Source organism: Parasteatoda tepidariorum, chromosome X2 (assembly GCF_043381705.1).
Source record: "Parasteatoda tepidariorum isolate YZ-2023 chromosome X2, CAS_Ptep_4.0, whole genome shotgun sequence".
NCBI classification, from domain to species: Eukaryota; Metazoa; Arthropoda; class Arachnida; order Araneae; family Theridiidae; genus Parasteatoda; species Parasteatoda tepidariorum.
This window is the reverse complement of record NC_092215.1, coordinates 47672476-47700296: the sequence shown is the minus strand read 5'-3', so window position 1 is coordinate 47700296 and position 27821 is coordinate 47672476. Positions and strand designations below refer to the sequence as shown.

The 27821-nt window shown below is 30.4% G+C and overlaps 1 protein-coding gene across 7 annotated transcripts; it reads left to right on the top strand.

Moving 5' to 3' along the window:
• The first annotated feature begins 419 nt into the window (after positions 1 to 419).
• Positions 420 to 27821, top strand: LOC107457559 (MIP18 family protein galla-2). Of its 7 annotated transcripts, none has more exons than XM_071188159.1 (7): positions 787 to 871; positions 4942 to 4999; positions 6196 to 6340; positions 14502 to 14579; positions 19464 to 19589; positions 22190 to 22235; positions 27284 to 27821. In XM_071188159.1, exons 3-7 carry the CDS (start codon positions 6221 to 6223, stop codon positions 27547 to 27549), a joined length of 636 nt encoding a protein of 211 aa, XP_071044260.1. In that variant the 5' UTR covers positions 787 to 871; positions 4942 to 4999; positions 6196 to 6220; the 3' UTR covers positions 27550 to 27821. The 7 variants fall into 7 exon arrangements, with proteins under 7 accessions (XP_071044257.1, XP_071044259.1, XP_071044260.1 ...); XM_071188161.1 differs by having other exon boundaries at positions 796 to 871; positions 4942 to 4974; XM_071188156.1 differs by lacking the exons at positions 787 to 871; positions 4942 to 4999 and adding an exon at positions 420 to 484.

The window sequence follows — 27821 nt, the reverse complement described above, 5'->3', positions numbered from 1 at the left end:
TAAGTAATCTTATTTGATTTATTACTTACCAAGAATGCCTTGAACTTGAAAGGTAATAACATAGTGAAATAAACAATATAATTTATGCTGACATTAAACTTATATACAACATTTAATAACATTTCATTTTTATTCTAAGCAGAGCGCGATGACAAGGACCTGAATTAAATATTGAAATATATTTAATATGAATTTAATATAATATGAATTAAATATTATGAATAATATTTATGAATTAACATTTATTATATTACACTGGCACTAATTTAAAATATATTTTCCAGAAATCAATTGTAATAAAAAAAAATTATCCAGCAATTTTTTGTTTTGCGGACCATTTGGCGCCCCTTTGTAAGTAGCGCCCGGGGCATGATGCCCCCCCTCGCTACGCCACTGATTCTCATTACAAGCCATGTAAGCCTTCGAGTAGCGAGATGGATTATCATTCAGGTTTAAATTTTCAAGTTGGTATATTGTTGACTAGGTAAGAAGTGTTTTATTACAATTCTTTTCTTCAAATGATGATTTTTACGACATGAAATGACAAGGCTTCAAATGACAATTCTTATAGAGATTCTTTCATAAACCCAAATAATAACCAGGTAACAAATATACGTATACATGATATACTTACTACTCAAGAGAGTCTCAAATCGCTGCGATCACGTTGTGGGCCAAATGGTTTCAAATTACACCGGAAACAGTAACCCGGAAGTATAGGCGGTACAAAGTTTGCAGTGCACCCTAGTATAGAAAATACCATTTATTAGGAACGTTAAACTCGCTGAACGGTTTAACTTTGAGTGAGAATATCAACGCCTCAGAAGTGCAAACAGATCTTACTGTTTATCAACAAAGAGAAGCAACGTGGGTATGTAATGATAATTATGGTTTATTTTCTTTGTATATTAATAAGCTTGATAATATTTAACTTCATGATGTAGATGAATGGGAGATATTTCCGTATCGTAGTGTCTCGAATCAACTACAGTTGCCAAGGAGCCCAGTGAATTTCAAAATTACTTTTTTAAAAAGATAATTTTTTGAGTTGGTCTCCTTCTAAGATGTTTCTTTATAGTTTCGTGCGAGCAGATGCCTAGAATTAGCCAAAAATTGACGATTATTTTTTCGTCGATCGCGATGACTGTATTAAGTATTTTTATTCAATATTTTGGTGTCCCGCAGTGGACTGATCGTAAAGACACGGTTCCCAGTGGAGCGCCGAAATCAAGCATCACTGGTTGCGGTCAGTAAGCGGGTGGATGACAATTTTGATCAGCCTGCCAAGGGACCGAGGGTGAGTGGTATTGGTCCCCGTTAAACTGTTCTACCATAAAGTGCTCGACTTCGCGCGCAGGTAGTCAGGTTACCAAAACAGGGTAGCCATATCCTCTGCAGAGGATCAAAATTGCTATTGCATGTCTTCATATCATCCTCAGGGATGTTTACTAGGCTGTCACCAATAGCCCATTGTGCAGCTCTAGTGCGATGTAAATTAAGTACCTACCACATAAGAAAGTGCAACAACTAAAATAAGTGCAACAATTGTTAAAAATCAATATTTTATTATTGAGTTAGCGTTCATACGTATACTTGTTTATTGTTTCATTTTGAATGTTTTCGGTTGTATTTTGCAATAATATGCATTCATTGCTTGATCTGGGTGCATTAGTGTTTATGGGGATATTTCCGTATAACCATTTGTTGCACCAATAGAGAGATTTCTGTATCCTGATCTGTGGTTGAATAATCTCTAAGTCTTGGCAACTTCTGGCAAAGGCTCGCAAGAAACTAAAAAAAAAACTTCACAGAAGGTACCAACTTGAAAGGTATAACTTGGAAGCAACCCATGGCAAACATCTACATGTTTTTTGTTAAAACAAAAATTCGCAACTTTAAAATCTATTTGGCACCTTGGCGATTATTGTTGGCACGACAGATCACGATGCAGGAATATCCTCACTCCAATTTACAATAGTCAAGGCGCCAAATGGATTTTATGCTTGCTTAATTTTTAAAAAAAGTATGTTTTCAAATTTGCCCGTTAATGGCTACAAGAAGAAGATTTTAGTGTCTGGATCTGTGGCAAAAAAAATCGCTAAATATTGGCAACTTAGAGGGAGCGGCTCACAAGAAACTTTAAAAAAAAACATCGCAGAAGAAGTATAACTTGTATTGACCCGTGTGTGTGTATTTTTTTCTTAAATTGGGACCATAATTTCCCATCCATATTTGTATGTTTTTGTGTGAAATTCTGTAATTTACAGTACCGTTCCAAATTATTAGGGACACTTAAAATTTCTAAAAAATTGTTATTTTTCAAAGTGTCATAACTTTTTCAAAATTGAGTCAATTTTCATCGCAATTTCAGGATATCATGTTCAGGCTCTCTACTTTCACTTAAAAGTTACTAATTTAATTTATCTCAATTTTTTGCAAAAATTTGCACATTCGAACAAAGCAATTTTTTTAAAAAAAAAAAATGTCAAGTCTGACAAGTTGCTACTTTGTAACAAAATTTTTTACATAAAAATTATTATTTACACATTAAAGTACAAGTCATTAATTTTAAAATGCGCTAAAGTAAATGACTTTACGATTTTTTTTTTGACCGAGATATGAGATTTTGAAAATTTTTTGTCATGTACAGTGAAAAGTGAGTTGGGGCAGTATTTTTGGTGAAAAAACCTGGAATAGCCCAGATATTATTGCAAACACAAGAGCTTGTATTGAAAGTATGCCGCGAATAATAAGCGCAGTTATACAAGCAAACGGACATGTTACAAAATATTAAGATTTTTTTTATTATATTTGTTTTTGTAAAAAGTTTTGGAACTGGAACACCTAGATAGTGTATTGTTCAAATGGTTTAGTGTGGTACGTTCTGAAGGAAAGTCGGTAACAGGGCCAATGATTGTTGAAAAGGCAAAGAAATTCGGCCAAGATTTAGGAGTTGCTGAAAGTGAATGTAATTATTCTGATGGTTGGCTCAGAAACTTTAAGTTTCGGCATGGAATTCGAAGACTTGATGTAACTGGAGAAACACTTTCAGCAAATCAAAACTCTGCAGAAAAATACAAAGACGAGTTTAAGAAAATCGTGGCTGATAATGATTTAATAATTGTGGCGATGTTTACCAACATCTACACTAGCTAGAGGGAGGAGAAAAGGCAGCCAAGGATTTTTAAAAAAACAAAAATTAACATTGCTATGTGCTAATGCGTCTGGAAACCACCGAGTGACACCTTTTGTGATGGGTAAATCTGCAAAACCCAGGGCTTTTAAGAATGTTACACACTTGCCTGTCCAATACGATGCTCAATCAAATGCGTGGATGACTGCCGCCCTCTTTAAAGACTGGTTTTTTCCCCACTTTGTGCCTGAGGTCAAGGAATCCTTCAAAAGCCTTGGTCTACCAGAAGATACAAAAGCCATCCTTCTTTTGGACAATTGCAAGGTCCACCCGCCAGTAGATGAGTTAGTTTCTGGAAATATTGTTGCTACTCCGCTCCCACCTAACGTAACATCTTTGATTCAACCCATGGACCAAGGGGTTAGTTAAAATTTTAAATGCTTTCATAGAAGGTCTTTTATTCAAGGCCTGTTAAATTCCGACTGTGACGTGACTGATTTTCAAAAAAAGTTTACAGTAAAAGATGTTGTCTATACTATTGCATTGTCTTGGAACCAGGTAAAAAATACAACACTCCAAAAATGCTGGAGAAAACTTTGACCAGCTGCAAACCCTGCATCTGACCTAACTCTACAGACTGATGAAGAAAACCATCAAGACGCTCTGACCAAAGTTTTGGATGTCGTTAGATGTGCTGACAATCCCTTGAAAAACCTGCCTGAAGATGAGGTAGAGAAGTGGCTTCTAATCAACGAGAATGAGCCTGTTGAACAAGAACTAACCGATGAGGACATTATCAACATTGTAGTAGACCCTCAGCCTACTCGAAATCTTTAAGAAAGTGACTCAGATGCCGAAACGGAAGAAAAGGAAAAAATCAGTTGGGCAGAAGCTGCAGAATCACTAAATAAGTTTATCTCTTTTGCTGAGGCTAGTACTAGCTACAGTGCTTCAGAAATTATTGATTTCCATATCATTAGAAATAAATTTTATACTAAACGCCAAAAGTCAAGAAAACAAAAAGACATTCGTGACTTTTTTAAATCTAAGTGAAATATGCTTTACAGTACGTGTACATACATTATATGAAATGTAAAATAAACTTTGTTGTATGTAATATTTGCATACTGTATTTGTAGTTTAATTATTAACCTAATTGTTCTTATAATTACCGCCCGATAGACCGGAATTTTCGGCAGTCCGGCACCGAACCGGTCCCGAACGTGCCGGATTATCGGACTTCTACTGTACTACATAATTTTCGAATTCACAATAATTTTGTTTTCACTATAAATGACAAAAAATTTTCAAAATCTCATGTCTCAGTCACAAAGAATCATAAAGTCATTTACTTTAGCGCTTTTTAAGGTTAATGACTTGTACTTTAATGTGTAATTAATAGTTTTTATGCAAAAAAGTTTGTTGCAAAGTAGCAACTTGTCAGACTTGACATTTCTTTTTTAAAAAAAATTGCTTTGTTCAAATGTGCAAATTTTTACAAAAAATTGAGATAAATTAAATTAATAATTTTTAGGTGAAAGTAGAAGACCTGAACATGATATCCTGAAATTTTTATGAAAATTGATTCATTTTTGAAAAAGCTATGACACTTTGAAAAATGACAATTTTTTTAGAAATTTTGAGTGTCCCTAATAATTTGGAAGGGTACTGTAAATATCATCTGTACTTATTAATTGGCATAAAAACCACCTCCTTGAACCATGAGGATTGAAATCTAGAATGTGAAGGTCTAATCCTTCTCTTTATAGCATATAAATATTATAGTCTAAAGTCTTTTCCTATTATAGTTGGCACATTTTTACTGCCCAAGAAATCACTAGGTATGATTCCTTAGTTAAAAAAAAAGTAAGATTTCTTTGGTTGCCATCAGGTATTGATTTATTCCTCATTTAACTGTATTTTCTCCTCACATTTTTTTTATTTAGAATATGATTATCATTCCAAATTGGAGGCTTAACAATTATTAGTCAATAAATAAATTATACTTACCTTTATCAACTTTATGTTAAAATGTTTCCAGTCAACACATACAATAAAAATAATGAATGCAAAACTGTAAAACATTATTTGCAATTAACTTTTTCCATTACTACAAAATAGTTTGTTTGGCAAAAAACAGTTAACAAGTTTTTATGTTAACCAAGAGTCAGGTAGAAATTAAAAAGAAAGAAAGAACAAAAATTTTTAACTGAAGTTGTAATGATGACTGAGGGAAATTTCTCAGTTTATTAATTTACAGTTGTCATGCCATTCCTTTTGGTGGATAAGCAGGAATTGTTTGATCTATATTTTTATTTTTATTGTGGGGATTTAATTTAAGACTATGCCAACCTTCATCTATCAAAAGGTACCTCTTTATAGAATCAAGTTAACATGTCCTATGTACTAGAGAATTGTTATTTATATTGCATTATATGCTAGAGAGGTATATTATATACTAATATATTATATACTAATATATTATATACTAGATCTCTAGTATATTTTATACTAGAGAATTGTTATTTATATTGTTATTATAGAGAATTGTTATATATGAACTCGCTAACATGATGGATGGTCCACATTAAACAGTTGATTTGCTTAGTATAAAAACTACTCAAAGAAAAAAAAGATCCGGTGAAGTAAATGTCTCTCGGTAATAAACAATGTAGGAAAAAAAATGAGCGGAATGCTATATATATATATAAAAAAAAAATTAGCTAAATGCTTTAAAAAAAATGAAGAAAAAAATATAATGAGCAAAAATGTTATATATAAATAAACAGCATGAATCAACTAGTGGTATCCGTTCATCGAATTCTATCACAAATAAAATTCTGAAAGGGGAGTAATGTGGCGTAACTACCACTATAAATATTAAATACCAAATCACTAGTATATAAGATATGTTAACTTGATTATATCACAAGGTACCTTTTGATAGATGAAGGTTGACATGGTCCATAATTAAATCCCCACGCTATCAAAATAATTTTGTTCAACTTATTGTTTTTAATATAATTTTTATAAATATTTTAATTATTGTTTGTATGTTATAGTTCATTTCTTGTTTTGGGTTTTACTATGGCTGTAATGCTCCAAAATGAGTTTCCTAACATGTATGGACGTAAAACAGACAGAGTTTTTACAGAAGAAGACTTTAATAAATCGCACATATTATTCGATGAGCGAGAAATATTTGATATCCTTTTTCTGTGAATTTTTTTTATATCTGTTCAAAGTTTCAAAAAATTATGGTTTTTGTAAAAAATCTTGTTTTTTTTTTTATTTTTAGAATGGTCACATGCCTCATGAAAGTAAAATAATAGTCAGATTTAATAGGACCATGGTAAATGGTTACTATTTGCAACGAATTGTTATTAAATATCCCGGACATCAAGTCTTGTTAATTTAAGTTTATGTATTAAATTCAAATATCTGATTGCATACTTTAAATGTTTCATTTTAGTCTTTTTAGTGTTCGTTCACATTTTAGGAAAGTTTGTTTTTATTCTTAAACACCTAGAAAAAATAATAATTCTTAACTCTTGCTCTGAAGATTTTTAAAATTTTTTTTTTCAAACAATGGTTGTTGCATCAAAAAAGCTTATACTATTTTCCCTGTAGTAATAATGACCAATAAGCAGTCAAATCTGTGAAAAAAGCAACCGCTTTATATTATCTTAAATGTTTTTAAACCATTAAAATGAATAAACTCGAGAAAAAAATTACTTATGGCTATAGCAGATATGCTATATACTGTGAAATATCTAAAAAGTGAAAAGTAAGATGGAAAGAAAAGTGATGTTCAAGTATTCTACCATATAGTCCTGTACATTTTATCATTGAAAGGATGCACTAAAATTTTCTTTTCTGTGTTAAACTTAGCCTTGTTCTTACTTTTAACTATTGCACATTGTAGACTTTTCACGAAAATTAATCCACACTTATAATTATAAAAGAAAAAAGTTGGAAGTTTCTTAAAAACAGTTGAAATTGCAAAAAAAAAAAAGAGAAAAAAAAATTGTAATAAATTTATTTTATAAACTGATAGAATGAGTAAAAACTCGAGTTGATGTTTGTTTATAATAGAATATATGTGTCTGCGGCATCATAGCAATCCTTTCTAACTTAATTTTCTAAACTTTCGTCATTCATTTTTCCCCATCCTTCATTTAAACAATAGGTGCTTTTTGCACCCCTGATAAACTTGTTAATCCCTCAGTTCAGTTAGTTTATAATTCAGTTTAGTATTTTAATTATTTATTATTTTATTCAGTTAAAATATTTTAAATTGTTAATATTTTTGCAAGCCTTAACATAGTTAACAATTAAATTTGACCAAACATAAATTTAAGCTTTTTGTAGACATAAATTTTTTAAATTTTCCATACTTATACAATCACGAATTTTGCTCTTTTCTTGTAAACGATGTTTATTCAAACAAATAAAACATACCCTTCAACATTTGAGGTTTTTGTGCAGGGTTAACAAGTTTTTGACAATTGACGGTTTTAATCGTGGTTTTTCATATTTAAAATAAAACTAGTAACTAAAAAATGCCGTGCACAAGAAATACATGTTAATCACATGGGAGCAAAAATAATCAGCTTTTATTGCATTGTGGAAAGATGAACTTGTGGAAAGATACTTGTTTTAAGAAACTTACCAGTTTATTTTGTGCAATCAAACTTTAACTATCTTCACAAATTTCATTTTTCAATTCCAGAGGCAACTTGAAAATAAAAAGAAACTGAAAAAGAAATAGAGAAATCATAACTTTACTGGTAAATAAGTATAATAAATTTCACAATATATACATGCATGGATATTATTAAAAGAGTGTAATTGACTCCTTTACACTATCACTGCTGTAGCTCTAAACTCCTATTACTTTTTTCAAATTATATACAAATGCTATGTGCATTAATTACTTTTAACAGGTGCACAGTTTGTTGAAAAAAATCATCACATTTTGAAGCAAATAATAATAAAAAAAACCATTATTCAATTATTATTAAATAAAAATTCATCATCATCAGTAGCTCGACAGTCCTCGGTGGACCCTGGCTTTCTCACGAAGACTGCACCAGTCCTTTCTTCCGCATGCCACGGCTTTCCAGTCTCTGACCTTGATTGTGGTAAAGTCCCTTTGGAGGCAATCCGCCCATCTCAGTCGGGGTCTGCCTCTCTTTCTAGCTCCAGTATTCCTTGCCAAAAAGATTCTTTTAGTTGTTCTGTCATCATTCATTCTTACAATGTGTCCGGCCCATTTCATGCGCTGAATCTTATGGTACTTCAGAATGTCCGGTTCTCTGAATATCCTGTAGAGTTCAAAGTTAGTTCTCCTTCTCCACACTCCCTTGTCACACACACCACCAAAAATGGACCGGAGTATCTTCCTCTCGAAAGCAGCGATGGTCCTCTCATCAGCTTGGGACAAGGTCCAGGTTTCAGATGCGTAGGTGAGAACTGATCTTATTAGGCTTTTATATATTAGCAACTTGGTGTCTCTTTTAATGTTGTCAGATTTAAGGAATTTCTAATGCCATAAAAGCACTTGTTGGCTGCAGTTACTCTCTTCCTTACTTCTGTGGAAATTGAGTTTTCGGAGTTGATTTCAGAGCCAAGGTAGGTGAAAGAGCTCACCTTTTCAAATTTATACTCTCCAATCTCGATGTGCGTGGAGGTATCGGTATAGTTGATACATTGCATATACTTTGTCTTACTCTGATTAATTGAGAAGTGCATTTTTTTGGCCTCTCTTTCCAGGTCCAGGAATGCCTGCTTTAGGTCCTTAGGGGTTCTTGCTATGATATCAATATCATCAGCATAGGCCATAATTTGAACAGATTTTGAGAAAATAGTTCCTCTAGTGTTAATTCCTGAATCTCTTACTACTTTCTCAAGAGCAAGATTGAAAAGAAGGCATGCTAATGCGTCGCCCTGTCTTATGCCATTTTTTATTTCAACAGGTTCAGATAAGTTTCCCTGTATTTTGACTTTCAATTTGGTGTCATTTAATGTAAGGGATATTAGTTTCACAAGTTTTTCAGGAATGTTAAAATGTCTCAGAGCGTCGATAAGCAGTTCTCTATTAATGCTATCATACGCTGTTTTGAAATCAATGAAAAGGTGATGTGTATTGATTTGGAATTCCTTAGTCTTTTCAAGAATATGCCGCAGGTTATATATTTGTTCAATTGTGGAACGATCCCTGCGAAATCCACACTGGTAATCCCCTATGATGTTTTCGGCATATAAAGATAGTCTGGTGAAGAGAATATTAGAGAAGATCTTATAGGTAGTACAAAGGAGGCTCATACCTCTATAGTTAGAGCAGTTGAGGACAGACAGTGCTGAGCTTCCACTCTTGGGAAGTATTTCAGTCTCCCACACTGATAGCATAATGTGGTGGATGTCTTTAATTGCATCTTCTCCAGCATTTTTTAGTAATTCTGGTGGAATGGTATCTGGGCCAGGGGCCTTATGGTTTTTTAACTTTTTTATTGCTTCCACAACTTCAGCAAGTGATGGTGGATCGATCATTTCTTGATTGGTATTTTGAGAGAAGTTGGAAGCACTTGGTGGGTGATCAATGTTCAGTAGGTCATGAAAGTGTTCTTTCCACCTTTCCATTATCTTAGATTTGTCACTCAGTATTTCCTTGTTTTTATTTCTGCAGAGAGCTGTTCTAGGTTTAAAATCTCTGCGACCAAGGTTGATCTCACGATAGAAAGCTCTGCTTTCATTTGATCTTTTGAGATGTTCAACATCTCGCAGTAGATCCTCGTGGAATTTCCTTTTCTTGGTCCGATGGACTCTCTTTTCTTCTTTTCTAGCGGCCCTGTACTCTTCTACGGAGAGTCTTGAGTGCTTTCTACTAAGCATTTTTTGGTATGAATCAATCTTTTTTTGGGTAACTACGTGGCATTCAGCGTCAAACCAATCCACTCTCTCTGCTTTCCCAACGTTACCCACAACAGTTTTGCCTGTTTCAACAACAGTATTAGAGAACACGCTCCATTTTTCATCAATGTCTTCAATGCAGTAGATGTTCTTACTTCTAAGAGCGTCTGATAGCCGGGATTGATATGTGTGTTTGATCTCCGCCTCCTTAAATTTATCACAGTTGAGCTTTTCAAGTCGTTTACCATTAGATTTACGTGCATTGGAGATTCTAGCCCTTAATTTGGCTTTGACTAGGTAATGATCAGAATCAAAGCACGCTCCACGGTATGAGCGGACATCTAGGACATCTGACATGTGTCTACTATCAATCAGAAGGTGGTCAATTTGATTGAATGTTTCTTCATCTGGGGATTTCCATGTCATTTTATGTATTCTCTTGTGTGGGAAGAGGGTGCTAGATACCACCATATTGTGTTCGGCGGCAAAGCTGACAACCCTTTGTCCATTGTCGTTTGAGTCGCCATGAAGACTGTGTCCTCCGATTGTAGGTCTAAATTCATGCTCCTTGCCGATTTTCGCATTAAAATCCCCGAGTATAATCTTGACATCATTTCTTGGGCAGGAATAGTACAGGTCGTCAAGTTCCTCATAGAAGGCTTCTTTTTCATCATCATCTTTATCTTCTGTTGGTCCGTGAACATTTATTAGGCTATAATTAAATATAGCACCGCTCAGCCTAATTTTGCACAGTCTAGGGGATTTGGCCACAAAGTCAGTAATCAAGTGCTTAATGCGCTTTCCCACAATAAAACCAGTTCCAAAGACGTGCTTTTTGATATCGCAGCTGTAGAATATAGTATGTTTCCTTTTTTCTATGATGCCATCACCAGTCCATCTCATCTCCTGCATGGCCAGTAAGTCAATAGAATATCTATCCACTTCGTCAGTTAGTAGTTGTAACCCTTTATTTTTATATAGAGTTCGAATGTTCCAGGTTCCGATAATCATGTCCTTACGCCGTTTTCCAAGTCGTCTACAGAGATTGTCCGGGTATTTATCTTCTTGAGACCTCGTAACAATTTGTTTTTTACAGGATGGGGTTGTTAGCCCCATGCCCAACCCCCAACCTGGAGGACCAGGGTGTTCCTCTTGGTCTGGTGTCTCCCTTCCGACCTGTCCGGCTTGGGTGACCCTACCAGTAGCTAAGCTACCGCCGGCATTGCTCTCGGGATCGACAACACACACAAACCACACCACCACGTAAATAAAAATTAAATCATAACAATTAAATCATAAAGATGATGAAATAATTTTCAAAACTAGGTTATAGATCAAAAATGTTTTGTAACACACAATTTTTTGTACTTTAAAAGATATTTAATAACTAAAATATGCTATAAAATATTTTAAAATTGCTTATATTTCAATAAAAAATAGAGTGTAAAATCCATTTGTTATTTAAATACTAAAATTAAACAAGTTTTGGTCACTGATTAATAATATGGCTTTAAACTATAGAAAAAAAGAGCTAGCTTTGTAGCCAATATTTATTGTGTAAATACAGTATTACTGATTCCGCAATACTGCATTTACACAATTATTATTGATTTCGTATTTCGGAATGTACGAAAATTGAACCCAGGATTTCTGAATTTCCAGTTTCTTTCTGACTAATAGTGGATCCCTATTTATAATACTAAAAATATTTACTTTAAAGATATAAGTACATAGAAAATATTTTATGATTATAAAATAAAATGCAGTTATTAATTGATTCTCCAAATAATTAAATCCAGGATTTCTATACCAATTCAACTCAAAATTATGTTCATTTGCTCCTTCTGTTTTTTATGGAAAAAAAAATTAGTTTATTTTGTCTACATAAATGTGCTAGTATGCCATTTTTTTCTTTTATTTTCCATTTTTGTCACTGGAGAATTATTTGTTCCTTGGTCAAATTTTAACATTTTTGCAACCCATCATTGAATTTTAGCATATTTATGCTATATAAGCTGCTTAAAGCGGAATAGCTGATTATCTTTTACTTATATAATTATGATTTTAAAATATACAAAAAAGGAAATCCTCATATAAAAGAGCAATTTGCAAATATAAAAAATATTCAAAATTCATTTAAAATGTGTTAAGTGCTATCAATGTGTATTATTTTATTTAATTCTGTATTTTTTATAAGTGTTCTTATAAATATTTATTTATTTAAAATCATTGTTAAGAGTAATGTCAAGGGTCTAAGTACATTTGGAGTCACATCTTACTATTTAAATGACAAAAGATAAAAATACTTTCAAGATTTGACCAAAGGTTATGAGAACCAATCAATAAGAGCAAAGGATGATTGAAATTGTCTAAACCTTCTAATTTTGAGAATAAAGTTGAAATGCTGTAAGCAAACCTATTCCAGTTCCATTATACCAGATGTTAGCAATGCAATAATTTTAATAGTTTTTTTAAGATGTTCTTCTTTATTATACATCCTTTTGGATTCAGATGGTGACTTTTTGAATGGAGGGTTTGGACATAAAATCTAACATATGTGCTGAGTTTAATTAGTCATATTAAATGATTTAAAATGTTGTAACACAGGGATAATATATTCTCTTTAAGAATGTAAAATGAAGGAGGCATGTATGGATAGACACGAAGATCAAATATATTTTATACAGCTGGAAATATCCTAATTCTTTGCCTAATTGTCTTGCTTTGCTCAATTGAGTCAGGCACTTTTTGTTTAGAAAAAATTGTTAAAAATTTTGTGAAGAATTACCCTTGGTGACATCAGATTAACATATCCATATGTTCACCGCCTAGTAAGATATTTCATTTCAGTTCCAAGTATGCATAATTTTAAGGAGATTCTTTAAAGAAAATAGTTGTAATCTCAAAATTATATGATATTTAAAAGAGGTGTCTTATTAAGATGAAAACTGAAAAAGAAAAAAAAGAAAAAAACTAGTAAAATAACTCATGAAAAACAACAATATTGAAATTTTGGCATAACTTAGTCAGGGGTCATATGCCTTTGGAAAAACCTTAAGAACTTAGGAGGCTATGGAGATTTAAAATCAGCCTGAAGACTCAGAGAAATGAAAATTTTTGCTTAAAACAAGAAAAGAAAAAAGATTTTAAGCCTTCTTTTCTTTTTTAATTTTTTTTTTCACTTAAATTCAATTGCTAAAAAATTTATGTTAGTTTTTTTTATTTTGAATGTGTCCCTTGTCTCTGATTGCAGTTGTTGTATGTAATGAAAAACTCCTATAGAAATTTAGTAAAAATTTATTTCCCTTAGTTTTTTTTTTTAGCTGCTGTTGTTTAGTGAAATTTTTTTATTTAGGACTTGAACTAATAGTAAATGTTTTTTTAAAAAAATTTCAAGTCAATTATTTGATCTGTAGGTGTATCATTATTTTGTATAATGCAATCACATGTTACATAGGAAGGGTAGTAATTTTATATCGATCTGGATGGCATTAAATTTTTCACCCTTTTAATAATTTACTACTGTATTTTGTCGTTCAATAATCTCATAATGTATTACATTATTGTATGTATCAAGAAACTCATTCAGAAAGAAACTCAGGGATTTTTTCCCCCTAGAAATTGAGTATGAACTGTGCACACTAAATAAATAATTTTTATTTTGCTGTTGAGTTATTTAAACACTTAAAAAAAAGGAGGAAAAATATGCTTTGAACTATGAAGTGATTGAAATTAGATAAAACAAATTTAAAATAAAATAATCTTTAAACTTAAAATTAATAAAAGAAAAATATATTTTAAACTTAAAATTATTAGATTATAATGAAGATTATTTTTAAATGAATGTTACAAAAAGATAAACTAAACATATTACTAACAGTAAAAATAAAATTTTCAGGTAACATCAATTAACCTTATTACATTAACTTCTTCATATTAATTCACACCAGGATACCTATGTTATAATAATATCTATGTTATATCTTGATAACACAATTTCGACTCTCTAGTAGTGTAACAACTCCATTATATGAACTTTAATACTGCTGGTAATGTATAACTGAAAAGAAGAGTACTATACCTTTATGTTCTATTTTTAGGCACATTAGATTTCATAAATTGTGCTTTAAAAACAGGGAAATTTATACATATATAACTAATTATATCTGCATTTGTAATATATTTGATGTATATCCTAAAAAATGTTTTGTACTTCGTACCCCACACTAAACAAATAAACTGGTTTTTTATTTTATTCCCTCCTTTGGTCTTATATCTTAGTTTTTGGTCAATATTTGAAGTTTTTTTTTAACCCCAGTGTTGCTTAATTTTATGAATTATCCTAAAAAGGTGCAGTCATCACAGAACACTCTGTTGACATTTTGATTTTTTAAAGTAATTATAGAGTTAAATTGTTGAAAAATGATATATGTTATGTCTTTAATGGCTTAAAAATTTTATTCGAGACATTAAAGATCCAGAACATCCTATGTCCTTGGAAGAGCTTGGTGTTGTAGAATTGGAATTGATCCAAGTAAGTTATTATTATGCAAAATGCAATTCATACGAATATTATAAATGTGAAATTCTTTGAATTGATCTCATTTTTGAATAATTAAATAAATTAGATGAATGATATGTGCCTTCACTTTCACAAAATTGGTTGCCTTACTTGCCAAGTCCATTCACTCCGTAAATCAAATATAAAATATTTCTGAAATAATTACTTATTAACTGACTAAAAATTTTAAAATTCATCGTATGACTTCCGAGTCACTACTTTCGGTTAATTTTTGTGATTGAAAAAGTGCGCCATCCAATGCTATTGTACTTGTAGTGTTTACAATATAACATGTTCTTTTAATTGAAATTTCAACAAAATAAACAAATGAATTCAGACTGCAAGCATGCTATGATTATATCTAAAAGATAAACAATGGCAATATTTTACACTAATATAGCCAAATAAGAAATAACAATGAAAACATATCAAGCTTTACACTTTATTTATGTTATGAAAGTTTTTTTTAAAGTTGTGCAAAGCTTTTATGGAAATTTTTTAAATTTCTTCCGGTTTTTGGAAGTTTGTTATTGTTGTACATTCAGTCATCCATTCGTTAGTGGCATTAATACTTATTTGAAAAATTTAGTGTTATTGCAAAACTATTTTTTTTACTATTTGAAAAATTCTACTAATTTATTGATCTTAAACTAAACATAGGGCAATTCCATGTGTTATTGAATTTCTTTTCAATTTGACAAATTTAAATTTTTTAGGTAATTATTTTGATAATGTGTACATTTATACTTTTTAAATGAGTTATTTTCTGTATATTGTAAAATAATTGAAAGGATAGCTTTGAATATCTTCTTCCATATTGTGATTATATATTAATTGTGAAAAGTAATGTTTTGTTAATAATACCAAAGTTATCCACAGATATTATTTCAGATGGGAGTCAGTTTGAAAAAATATTCTCTAGTTTATTTCTAAAATTGTGTTTGAATACTTTAAGATATTCAGGGAATAAAATTTCATGTGCACATCCGAAATTTTCTCTTATAATTTCAAAATTTGTTTAATGCTAATAAACTAAAAGTTTTTATCATAACATTTAAACTAAATGATTATTAAAAATCATCCTTTATTGAAATTAAATATAGTATGTATTACAAAAAAAATCATTCTTTTGATTTTGTGTAAAAATATATATGTGTATATTTTTTGAGTTGTATCATATGAACACATAAATTCATGATATCATATTAATTTTAAGAATAAAACTTTTGCTCTCAATTTCTGATCATACCTGGCAGCATCCTTATTTCAAAATGGAAATTCGCCATTATTTAAAATATTTTTTTTCCTACCATTTAAAAAAAAATTATAAATTTTAGTTTATGGGATTTTCAGGGGATGAAGAATCACTCTTTTTACCCCTCTTCCCTCGTGTGCATTCTTAACTCATACTTTTAGCTTTTTAAAAATTCAGTGGAACCCCGATTTTACAAATTAATAGGGACCGAAAATATTATTTGCTAAATTGGGGATAATTTGTAATATCAGGGGGGGGGGGTGACGAAACAAAAAAAAATATTGTCTAATAAGCAAATGCACAAAATAAATAGAAATTCTACACTTTTTATCAGGATCTTAAAATACAGTGAATGATCTACAGTACTGATTAATTTGAAATATTTTGTGAGTAAAGTTTGCTTATTTTCTATATTTCTTACTTTAAAAAGTTCTTTTCAACATCATAAAGAGAAGAAAATACTCTGTTATTTACATCTTGCTGCATTAGGTTTTCACTGTTTCCAAACCGTGCATCAGAATAAGTAACAATGCATCAGAAAAAGTAACAGTTTTCACTGGAGATTCATTATCATCAACTTCAGTGTCAGAGTTGCTATTCATTGTTTTAATAAATCTACTTCATTAACTTCAGTTGCATAGATATATAGTCCGTCACCACATGTGACGTATCGTTAAAATCTATTACACGAGCAATTTCTTTCCATCTGATTTCGGAAAGATCAAATGTAAAGAGGATTTCCTCATTTTCCACTCTTGTTCCAGGAAATCCCGCTCTGTAATTTTCCTCAATCAATTTTTTAGATTGAAAATCGTAGGATGGGTGGGACATTGATCAATAAAAAAATAATTTTTCTTCTTTGTATCTTCATAGACTTATCTAATGACGTCAAAAAATCTGTGAATGGAAAATAAGTCATCCAGGTTTTTTGTTTGTTTGCTGCATACTTTGTCGGTAAAGTCTTTAATTTTTAAAAATATCTCTGCTGTGCTGCTTTTTGTATCACAAATGGCTTTAACTTGTCTATTTCATCAGCATTAACTGCAAGTGATCCTCATTTTGATTTTTTTTCTGCCAAAACATTTTTCATTTCTGTTACAGAGTGTTTTTCATGCTCTAAGTCATAAAACAACTCTGTTTCATCTGTATTGTGAATTTTGGATGGTGAATATCATTCAATTAGGTTGAGTAACTTTTTCCAATCTCATACTACATTTTCATTTACATCTGCCTTTTCTCTGCACTCTTTCTTTTAGACTATGTCGTATTTTTTTTTAAAATGGTTGATCCAACCATTGGATGCAGAAAAGTCTTTAATGTTATGCTTTTCAGTTAGTTTAAGGACTTTTTCTTTGATCAAAGGATCGCTAAACAATGTTGAACCATTCCACTATATCAGACTCAAGAACAGAAAGAGGGATGACTTTCAATGACTTTCTTACATACTTTTTCATCACATTCTACAGAGGCTTTTTCAATTTCTTCTCATTGTTTAACAATTGTAGTTAAAATTGATGCAGAGATTTTTGAGTTGTTCTGCTTAAGCGTTTTGTTGTTCAACGTTTTTGTCAAACTTGCATAAAATGTTAAGCTTTTCAATCGACAAAAAACGTTTTAGTTTTCATCTATTATGTTTCACAAACTCGTACAAATTTAATGTTCTACAAAAAGAGTGTCCAACACACCTTTCTTCTATGGAATATAGAAAGGGATTGATAAGAAAAGAATTTCCTGTCCTCACAGAAGTCCAGTAGACTTCACTTCTTTGTTATTGTAGAATAGGAGAGATTAGAAAGGAATTTCCTATTCTTACATGTTACACTCAATTGTTATTCATATGCACCTATGAGGGCTGAACTGAGACCCCCATTTCTAAAATTAATGAATACAAAAGAAAGCCATTTATGTTCCCAACAGGATGGATACTGTAATCATTTGAAAAACAATCCAACCATTGGTACAAGGGAAATAAGCCTGGAGCTTCTTTGACCCTTCCCTTTGAAAGGAGAGTCTACACCACCATCTCCCGCCTAGCTACCGTCCATCTTAATGGTTTTCTATTTTCCGATGGAACTAAAATCCACCCCATCTGCCCTAAATGCCATCTACACCGGGCTTCAGCCGATCACATCCTGAACTGTCTTGGTCTTCTCTGGGAGGACATTTACTCTACTCCTCTTTTGGTGTTTGATTTTCTTCAGGTCAACGGGTTCAAGAGGATAAGCAACGACAACAATCCATAATTTTTATGACACTAATTAAGAAAAAAAAATATTTCTACAATCGGAATAATTCATTTGTTGTCTTTTATTTTATTAGTTAGAGGTTTTTTGCCTTCATTTTAATCGTGGAGAAAAGAGAAATTCGTTAAATACTGGTTTGTTATTTAATGTGATATTGCGTGTAATGTGACTAGATTTGTTATCCTACTTTAAGAGAGTGTATTTCACATTTTTGTTCTAAAATCTAAGGGCTTTTTGGTTATAGATAATCCGGCCTTGTTTTCCCATCCTTTTTTTTTCATTTGAAATTTGTATTTTCTATTGTTTTTAGAAAACAACATTTTCATTTTGGCTTCCTGAATCAGTTGTTCCTTAGGTTGTTTAGGTTTTTTATTTATTTATTTTCTTAAGATTATGGCACCCAATGAGGTGGGTGAATCATAATTTCCCATCCTGTCAAAACCAGGGTGTTTGGTCAAATTATACTAGGATAGGTTCTATTTATTTCCAAAATTATTTTGTTTCATGCATATGATTGATTTATTTTGTAGTTTTTGGTAATGCTTAGATATTACTTTGCTTTTGGCTGTAATGGGTTCAATACTTATAATTTTAGTTGTTATTTTTTATTTTTACTAAGGAAGAATTCTCTTTTTTGTCAGTTTCACCTTGTTTTATTATCTCATCTTTTAAGAGCCTTTCAAAGTGCATAGCAGCTTTATTTGGAAAATCTACTTATCCCAACTTAAATAGTGAGTTCAGGCTGAACCTATTGAATACTTTAAAATCTATTTAGAATGAAATTAGACAGCTGATCAATTTAACAAATGATCATTTTACTAGTATTTTAACAAAAAGAGCATTTTACTGGTGTGAGGTGATGATTGTTTTGTAATGTGTAATTCTGAACCATTTGGTAACCATTTTCTGGAGATAATTTTTTAACAATAATATCTTGCAGTTTATAAAAACTTCTATAATTATTGGTATTTTTTTGTAAGATATGGTAGCACAGTTGCAAGTAGCTAAAGTTTTATTTCATTCAATGTCATTTAATTAGTAACAAAACTTTATTGTATTAAAAGTGACATTAATTTTCATTTATTCATAATATTTCATTGAAAAATACATGTTTAGTTATTTATCTTAAAGACTTATTATCAGGAAGTCTATTTCCCAGACTCTCAAAAGTCCTGATAATTCCTGATAAGGTACTTTTTAGGGTGGTGGTCAGAAAACTTCTTGTACATTAACGAACTTGGACGGTCTTCTAGAAAGGTTTTCTTAGTTTATGTGCTAAAATTTTAACCTTTAAAAAGTAGTCATTCATTTGAAGATCTTTGTATAAAACTATGTAATGTTTGTGTCTCTAATTTATAGCTCAATGAAGATTCTAAAATTTGTCTGGTGGAATTCAAGCCTACCATTCCTCATTGTAGCATGGCAACATTGATTGGATTGGCTATCAAAGTCCATCTTTTAAGACTAATGCCAATATCTTTCAAGGTAAGCCTATTATATCATGTATGAAAAAAATAGCCAACATTATTGAAACTTAACTTCTTTATCAAAAAGCATGGTACTATTTGTACTTAACAGGCATTATTATTTGATATATATTACTATATAACTATTCAGCTTAAATGAATAATAACTATGTGTTGTTAATTGTTATTAATCTAAATATTGATTTTAATCCTTTTATGCCATAATTATGACAGATTTTTTAGTTTAAATGAAACTAAATTGGTGATCAATAATTGTGTGACCAAAACTTGTGAAATTCTGTTTGATTCTCAATAATTGTTAATGCTTATATGTAAAATATAAAATAATTTTGCTAACCTATGACCTTCTAGATAGTGTATTGTTTGAGTAAATAGAGTAAAACCTTGCACACAGGTCAAGATTGATGTTGAAAACAATTGAACAGTTCTCATGGTTACAGTCGAATCTCGTTTACAGTCGTTTTTAGTCGAATCTTAATCATTTCATTAAAGAACTTGAAACAATATTTCTATCTCAAGAAATTAAGATGCTTGGTTTTTACCGAGCATTGACATTTTTTGTGACCACCAGTAACAAGAGAGTGTGATAAAAACCATTAAAAATAGAGAGGAAATTACAAAGATAGCAATATTATTTTGATGTCAAATACATGATCTTCGGGTCATATGTTGGCAAAGTTATTTTTAAATTAGCCTGTACATGAGCATTGTCTATAAATTATGATTATAATACATATCTTGATAGGTAAACTAATTAGAAATTACAAAAAATATAAATTGTCTAAATCATTTTTTATTTAATTCTTTAATTAATCAATCAGAGGATTTAATTAAATTATTATCAATGGTTAGTACAATTATTTGACTAAATTTGAGTTTGTTATAATAGTTTTCATTTAATTATGCAGGACAATTTTTATTTATAATAAATTATAATTTTCTAGACCAAAATTTTTGATTTTTGACATTAATTGTCCAAACAAAAAAGTTGTTTGATGTCTGAATCATTAAAGAACATAATGGATTGCTTATTTGAAGTTATTTAAGTACTTTTATCAGGGGTAGGGTTTTGGACGTCCTAAACTGGTTTTGGACAGGACACATGGGTTTTCCTGTCTTAAGGTAAAAATTCTATATGTGTAACCATTGTACACATAATAATTACATATATTAATAAATATTTTATGCTTTTTATGTAATTTGCTTTAACTTATTATTGAAAAATATTATAATCTATCCTAGATAAAATTCCACTTACACCTTGAATAAAATTCCACTTCAGCAGTTGCTCATTATAATGCTCTCCTTTTTCAGTAACCCTTCAAATATAACAACTGACATATTAAGTTACATATTAAATTTCATTCTATCCTTGCTGTAAAATTGTAAGCCCATTATATTGACTGAATTGAAGCATTCCTTTCCATAAAGCAGCTGAAATTTAGCTTTAAATTGTTTTATCATTCCCAGAAAAGTCATCTTAAATATAAGTGCTAACTTTTTTGTACTTTCGTACAAAAATGCTTTTGTTAACAATGAATCATTGCTTTATAATCTCTTAATTTATATAATGATTTAAATTGCAACTTAAATACAATGATTTACATAAATCACTTGATTTCCATTTAAAGAAATCATTGATTTAAGTCTACAAATTTTTAAATACAGTATTAAGTCTCATTAACTAGATGTCAGTTTGCTGGAAATGTTTGTTTTCTGGATGTTTTGTTACAATCGAAGGAAACAAATTTTGTTTCCTTTTTCAAAAGTATATATATTTTTCAATCAGTTAAAAATGTTCAATCTGTTTTTGTAATCTGTTGAAAAAAATATCAATAAGACATTTATTTCTGCTTCTTTCTTGTTGTTGTTTTTCCAATACTTAAATATTTATTTTGCTTCAATAAGCACACCAAACTAGTTGTTGAAAATACAAAGGCAATTAAAAAAAAAAAACAACAACTTGGTGAGAATAATAAACAATAAATATTGATAAATTTGAATATTAATAGTGTTTGAAAAGAACACCAGCAGACTAAATTTGTTTTCCTTTAAATTAAAAATGTTTTTACTAAAGAAACTTAGTCAATTCTGTTCCTTGTTTTATAATTTTTTTATTAAATCAGATTAATTTTCTTTGGAATTTGAGACTTTTTTAATGTTATTTTTATCTGATTATCTGCCCAGCTAATTTTGCACATCTAATATTAAAAAAAGTGTCTATTCTTAAAAGAGAAAGTTCAAATTATCAACTATTTACTTTTATAAATTTTTTTTAACCTCTAAGAAAACGTTGTTGTAAAAGCCAAGCACGGAACCCTCAGTGTATAGTTCCCAAGCATGCTTGGTACTCATTTATCGACCCACTGAAGGGATTAAGGGCTGAGTCAACCTTGCCCAACCTGAGGATCGAATTCACGACCTGTGGCACAGGAGCGCCAAGCGCTACTACTCAGCCACCAAGCGTCATCTTTTTCTTTCTTTTTTTTTATAAATGCTGATTCAATTAGTGTTTTTTTGACTAGAGAAATATAAACAATTTATTGATAAAAATCTGTAATTGATTTTTTTAATGGTTATTATGTCTCATTTGTTTAGGTGGATGTTCGTATTCCTCCAGGATACCATAATTCTTATAATGCTAGTAAGTAAAGGATATTTGTTTTAAATAAAAAAAACTTAACCACATTTATTCTTAGTTTATTAAGTATGTGTTCTGGTAACTGCTAGCTATCAAAAATTTTATAAAAAAATCAATGAGAAAAAGGCTAAACATTAAATTAATTTTTAAATAATGAATCAACTGACAACAAGCAAAACGTTAAATAATGGCACGTGATTACAAAAATTATAATGGCGAACATAGGGAGTCGCAATAAAACCCTAGTAAACAAAAGTACATTTTAAATTGTTGGATTAACCCATAAAAAACTGAAGTAAATAAATCATACCTTATCATTTAATTCTTGGGGGACATCTTTTCAACCAAAGCACAGCTGTAAAAACAAAAAGTCAAAAGAAAACAAGTCCAGGGTTAAGGTGAGGTGGAAAGTTCAAATTTATTCTGTTATACTTCATTCAACATCATGCAGTCAAGAAAACACAGCAGGCGTATGGAGAAGGTACTGGATATGAGAGGCTGGGAGTTCATTACTTTCGAGGTTTTCGTTTAGACAGAACGAGTCAATGGGAGAGGCTGGAAGTTCATGACAGCCGATGACGCCACGCCAGCACAAACTCTGATGAATTTCATCATTTGACAAAAAGGGAAGCTGTTCCACGGATATGCGACGACCAGCATCACACACAACGATGCCCACTCGTCACACACATATCAATTAGTTAATTACAAAAATTATTGTCAAAAAAATTATTTGTCAAATTATAAGGACAAGCCTTAGGGATGGTGATATTGTGAAAATTATCAGGCATAATTACCAAATTAGAATTAGAGACTAAGTTATTCTTACTCCGGGTAACTATGGAATTCATTTACTAAAAATTTTGTCTACTGGACATGTTATTATGAGTTGATAATTACCTTTAACAACATTACTATTTACCTAGACAAAGCAACATATGAAATAAGAAATATAATATAAAAAATTCAACAATTACTACAAACTACCATATATTTTGAAAATATTATTAAACATTTCAACATTAAACCTTAAGAAAAATTGTTATACCAAATATCACAATCAAAGTATTTATCAATTAAAAAAAACTAAATTCATGAATTTTTATCTTTTTTTGCATTATAAGTCATACACTAATAGAAATCAACACCCCTCAACAAAATAATTTTAAAAAAAATATCATTTAAATTATCAAACATGACCTATTTTAAAAGCATATGAAGCAAAATTTTAGTTCACATAAAATTTACTAAATTTTAAATAATAATTATTATTTTAACCAATTGCTGTGAAATTTGTATCCAAACTATTTTATGTAAACATCAATTTTATAGAATAAAAGGAATCTTAGTATAAAGTTGTTATATGAAACATTATTTACCAACTCCAATTAATATTTATTATTTAATCAAAAATACTTATATTAATCATCCTAATCACAATAGTTATCATTTTTAATCACTATTACAAAACAATTGTCTGATTCAATTACAGAAATTATGAAAATTAATTATTGATTACTCAACTTAAAAAACTTATCAATTTGATTATTATATAAAAAAATTATAAATAACCAAAGCAGACCATCAGTTACCCAACAAAATTGCAATTTATTAAAATTGATTGTATTGTAAAATTTATTATTGTTAAGTTGATTATTAAACTAAAAACTATTGAAATAAATATTTCATTGCCTAATTCAAAACAAGAAAACTTATTAAAATTTTTTTTTGTATATTGTAAGAAATAATCACTACATACAAAACTTTAACATGAAAAAAAATTCATGATCCAATACTTTTAAATTTTAAACAACATAGCAGTACCTTAAAGTTGCGGCACCATAGATGCTCCGGTAACTGCTAGCTATTAAAAATTTTATAAAAAAATCAATGAGAAAAAGGCTAAACATTAAATTAATTTTTAAATAATGAATCAACTGACAACAAGCAAAACGTTAAATAATGGCACATGATTACAAAAATTATAATGGCGAACATAGGGAGTCGCAATAAAACCCTAGTAAACAGAAGTACATTTTAGATTGTTGGATTAACCCATAAAAAACTGAAGTAAATAAATCATACCTTATCATTTAATTCTTGGGGGACATCTTTTCAACCAAAGCACAGCTGTAAAAACAAAAAGTCAAAAGAAAACAAGTCCAGGGTTCAGGTGAGGTGGAAAGTTCAAATTTATTCTGTTATACTTCATTCAACATCATGCAGTCAAGAAAACACAGCAGGCGTATGGAGAAGGTACTGGATATGAGAGGCTGGGAGTTCATTACTTTCGAGGTTTTCGTTTAGACAGAACGAGTCAATGGGAGAGGCTGGAAGTTCATGACAGCCGATGACGCCACGCCAACACAAACTCTGATGAATTTCATCATTTGACAAAAAGGGAAGCTGCAATCACTGTTATTTTAGATAAATCAGATGGCTTTCTTGAAGAAAAATGTAAAGTATTTTTTTTTTACATTTAAAATGTAAGTGCAGCCATGACCATCAGCAATGGCGGTGTTGACGCCATGTTCCGACCTCAGGGGGAGGAGGGAGAAAAATAAAAAATGTGAAACTCCGTTTAGCGGAGAGCTGCATGAAAATGATTTTTGAATGCGACGAGCGTCTCTTGTGCCCCGATATTTATCCACTTGCTTAAAGTTAAATTACTTATTTTTAGAAAGTTGAGATGTTACCACAATTATTTTTCAAGCGTTACGGTTAAGAAACACATCTCCGATCTTGTAAGGCACGCTGATATCAAAGATGCCGACAACCATCTGTAAAATTCTACGAAAAAGGGTTGGACGAAAGGAATGTAAAATGTAACGTCAGGGGGAGAAAGTCCCCATTGCACTACAGATTAAGGGGCGAGAGGAATTATATCAGGAAATAAGGATTTGTAACAGGAATTAACAAAATTGTACCAAAATTAAATTAAACTTGTGACTTGATGTCACAGTATGCTTATTTAAATATTTTTTAATGTTCATTTAAGGAAGAATCCAAGGTACGGCAATAATGGCATGTAAATAATTTGACAGTAAATAATAGATTTTGTTTTTACCCATCTTTTTTAGGTTTGTAAAGAGTAGGTGCGTTGAAATCACCGTAGTCATTAAATGTAGAGAACATTTGATTTTTTTATTAAAAAAATTTGTTCCAAATTTACATTTCAGATGAACAACTCTCAAAACTTGGATGCTGTTAAAGAAATGAGCATTCATAGTAAAGGACATACATGTTCTTTTCTGGACTCATAAAGTTATTAAAATCCTTAAAAAAATTCCTCAATTTTAAAACTGTATTTAAAGCTTTTAAAAACTTTGAAAAACTGCTCTTTTTTTTTGTACTTCACACTTTCAGTTTCTTAAAGTATTCTTATTTTAGATTTTCTGCGAAATAAATGTCTGTTATTATAGAAGTGTCAAAAATATGAAAGTTGAAATTTCTGAAAAGTTTCCTCTCTCTCTTATAAGCTCTGATCTCTTTCCTCACACTAACCCTAATGATTTTTTTAACATGTTGCATGACAGGCAAGAATGAATGTTGAATGATAGATAAGAATTGTAAAAATCAAAGTGTTTGCAGCAAGCTCTGTAATATGCTTCCTCAGTGTTTGAAATGGATAAATTTTCATACTGGCTTTTAGAGAAAAGTTAATGTTATACAAATTAGAAAAAAGTCTGTCTTTAATTATATTTTCAACTATCTTGGTTATTTGGGGTAGCACAGATGTTGGTCTACAATTTGAAAAAATGCTTATTTTGCCTTTTTTTATTATTAGATTAACTATAGCAACTTTTAATTAACAAGGTTAAATAAACAATAGGATCTATTGGTTTATAAATGAAGAAGTTAAAAAGCCAATTTGTAACTTAATAGTTAGCTTTAGTTAATTAGTATGTTTGAGGCCATCCACTGGAACTATTATGTTCTGCACTTAACATGTGAAAATTGGAAGAAGTCTCTCCCCCTTTTTTTTAATTTTTTTTTTTTTTAGTATCCTGCATTTGTTTGTGGCTGCCTGCACATGTTGTCGTTTCTTCAGCGGCAGGTGTCTTCTGCAAACTCTCTAACATTTGAGGCTTGAGAAAAATATTTTTTCCTGTTGTAGGGAACAAAAGCTAGATTTTTAAAGTTGGATTTTTATTATTAGAGGATTTAGTTTATTAGAACTGAAGAGCATGATCACATGTCTATCTGACCCTTTATCTGTTTAAATTATTTATTATTAGTGGTAGGCAAACTTCAAAGTTCAAATTCCAATTTATAAAAATATTAATACATTACCTTTTTTACCACTGGGAAAAATACTTTTTGAAATTACAAAAATTCCATAGTAATTGGAGGGTATTCTGCTATAGAAGCATATCAAGTGTTCTATTTATACATTCTTATTTCTAGGTTGGTTGTCAGGGGGGGATCCAGAAATTTTTCCTGGGGAGGGTCATAGAATCAGTCCCCCCCCCACACACACAATAAATTTTTTTATAAGAAAAAATTTTTTTAAAATATTTTTTTTGAAAAAAAAACTATGGTTTTTAATGCTAGTCTTCTCATTTATTTTTTTCATAATGAACAATAGAACAATACATAAATAATTCAAGTATTCAACATCTATAAATAATGTTTACGATGAAACTATGGCGAATTTCGTTTTAATCTTTTGGATTATGATTCTTGAAACAGTGAAGAACATAATTAGACGAAAAAAAATCAATATTTCTGACCTACCTTTGTGTATCAGCCCCCTTAAATAATTTTTAAAATATTTTATTTCTTTTGTAAACTATTAAAAAAATTATTATTTTTATTTTTTTTTTCAATTTTTGGGGAGGGGTCATGACCCCTATGACCCCCCCCAGCTGGATCCCCCACTGTTGGTTGTTAATATTATTCTTATATAGACATCCAAGTTTAAATGATAAAATATGCTAAATCTAGCCCCATTTTTCATAAATATTAGTTCTTAAACAAAATCTTAAAAAATGTGCCAAATATCATGTCTAAAATCGCTCAGTATTTATTTTGTGTATTTTTTGTTGCAGTTAATAAACAGCTTGCTGATAAGGAAAGAGTGTCTGCTGCTTTAGAAAATCAGTATTTACTGGGAGTCATTAATGATTGTTTATTACTTTCTGATCCTCAAGACCTGCCACCTTTTATTGAAACTGCTCTGAAAGACTCAAAGAAGTTAGATGACCCTAAAATTAAATACATACAATATAGTAGGCAACATATAGAATCCTATCGTCGATGGAAGGACATTATTAATAACCAAACAAATAGATGTCACTTGACCTATATTGCTTAATTTGATTCATTATTGTTTTTGTTAAATATTGTATTTTCCTTTTGTATTTTTAGATTTTTATTTTTCATTAAGTTACTACATCATTAAATTTAAAAATCTAACTCATTCCTGTGTATATAAAGTTCTTCTCTTGTTAAGTTAAGAATTAGTTTTTTAACTTATTGAAAGATAAAAATGAAATTGCAGTTTTGTTGTTAAAAGAAGTCATAAATATGATTGTAAAACTCTGTATTACAAAATAAGGATATATTAAAATTATAATCATTATCTTA

Coding starts and splice junctions, on each gene's coding strand:
- LOC107457559 (XM_071188156.1), top strand. CDS start 435: ATGGATTATCATTCAGGTTTAAATTTTCAAGTTGGTATATTGTTGACT. Junction 14,580..19,463: donor TAGAATTGGAATTGATCCAA/GTAAGTTATTAT, acceptor TCTAATTTATAG/CTCAATGAAGATTCTAAAAT. Junction 19,590..22,189: donor TAATGCCAATATCTTTCAAG/GTAAGCCTATTA, acceptor TCATTTGTTTAG/GTGGATGTTCGTATTCCTCC.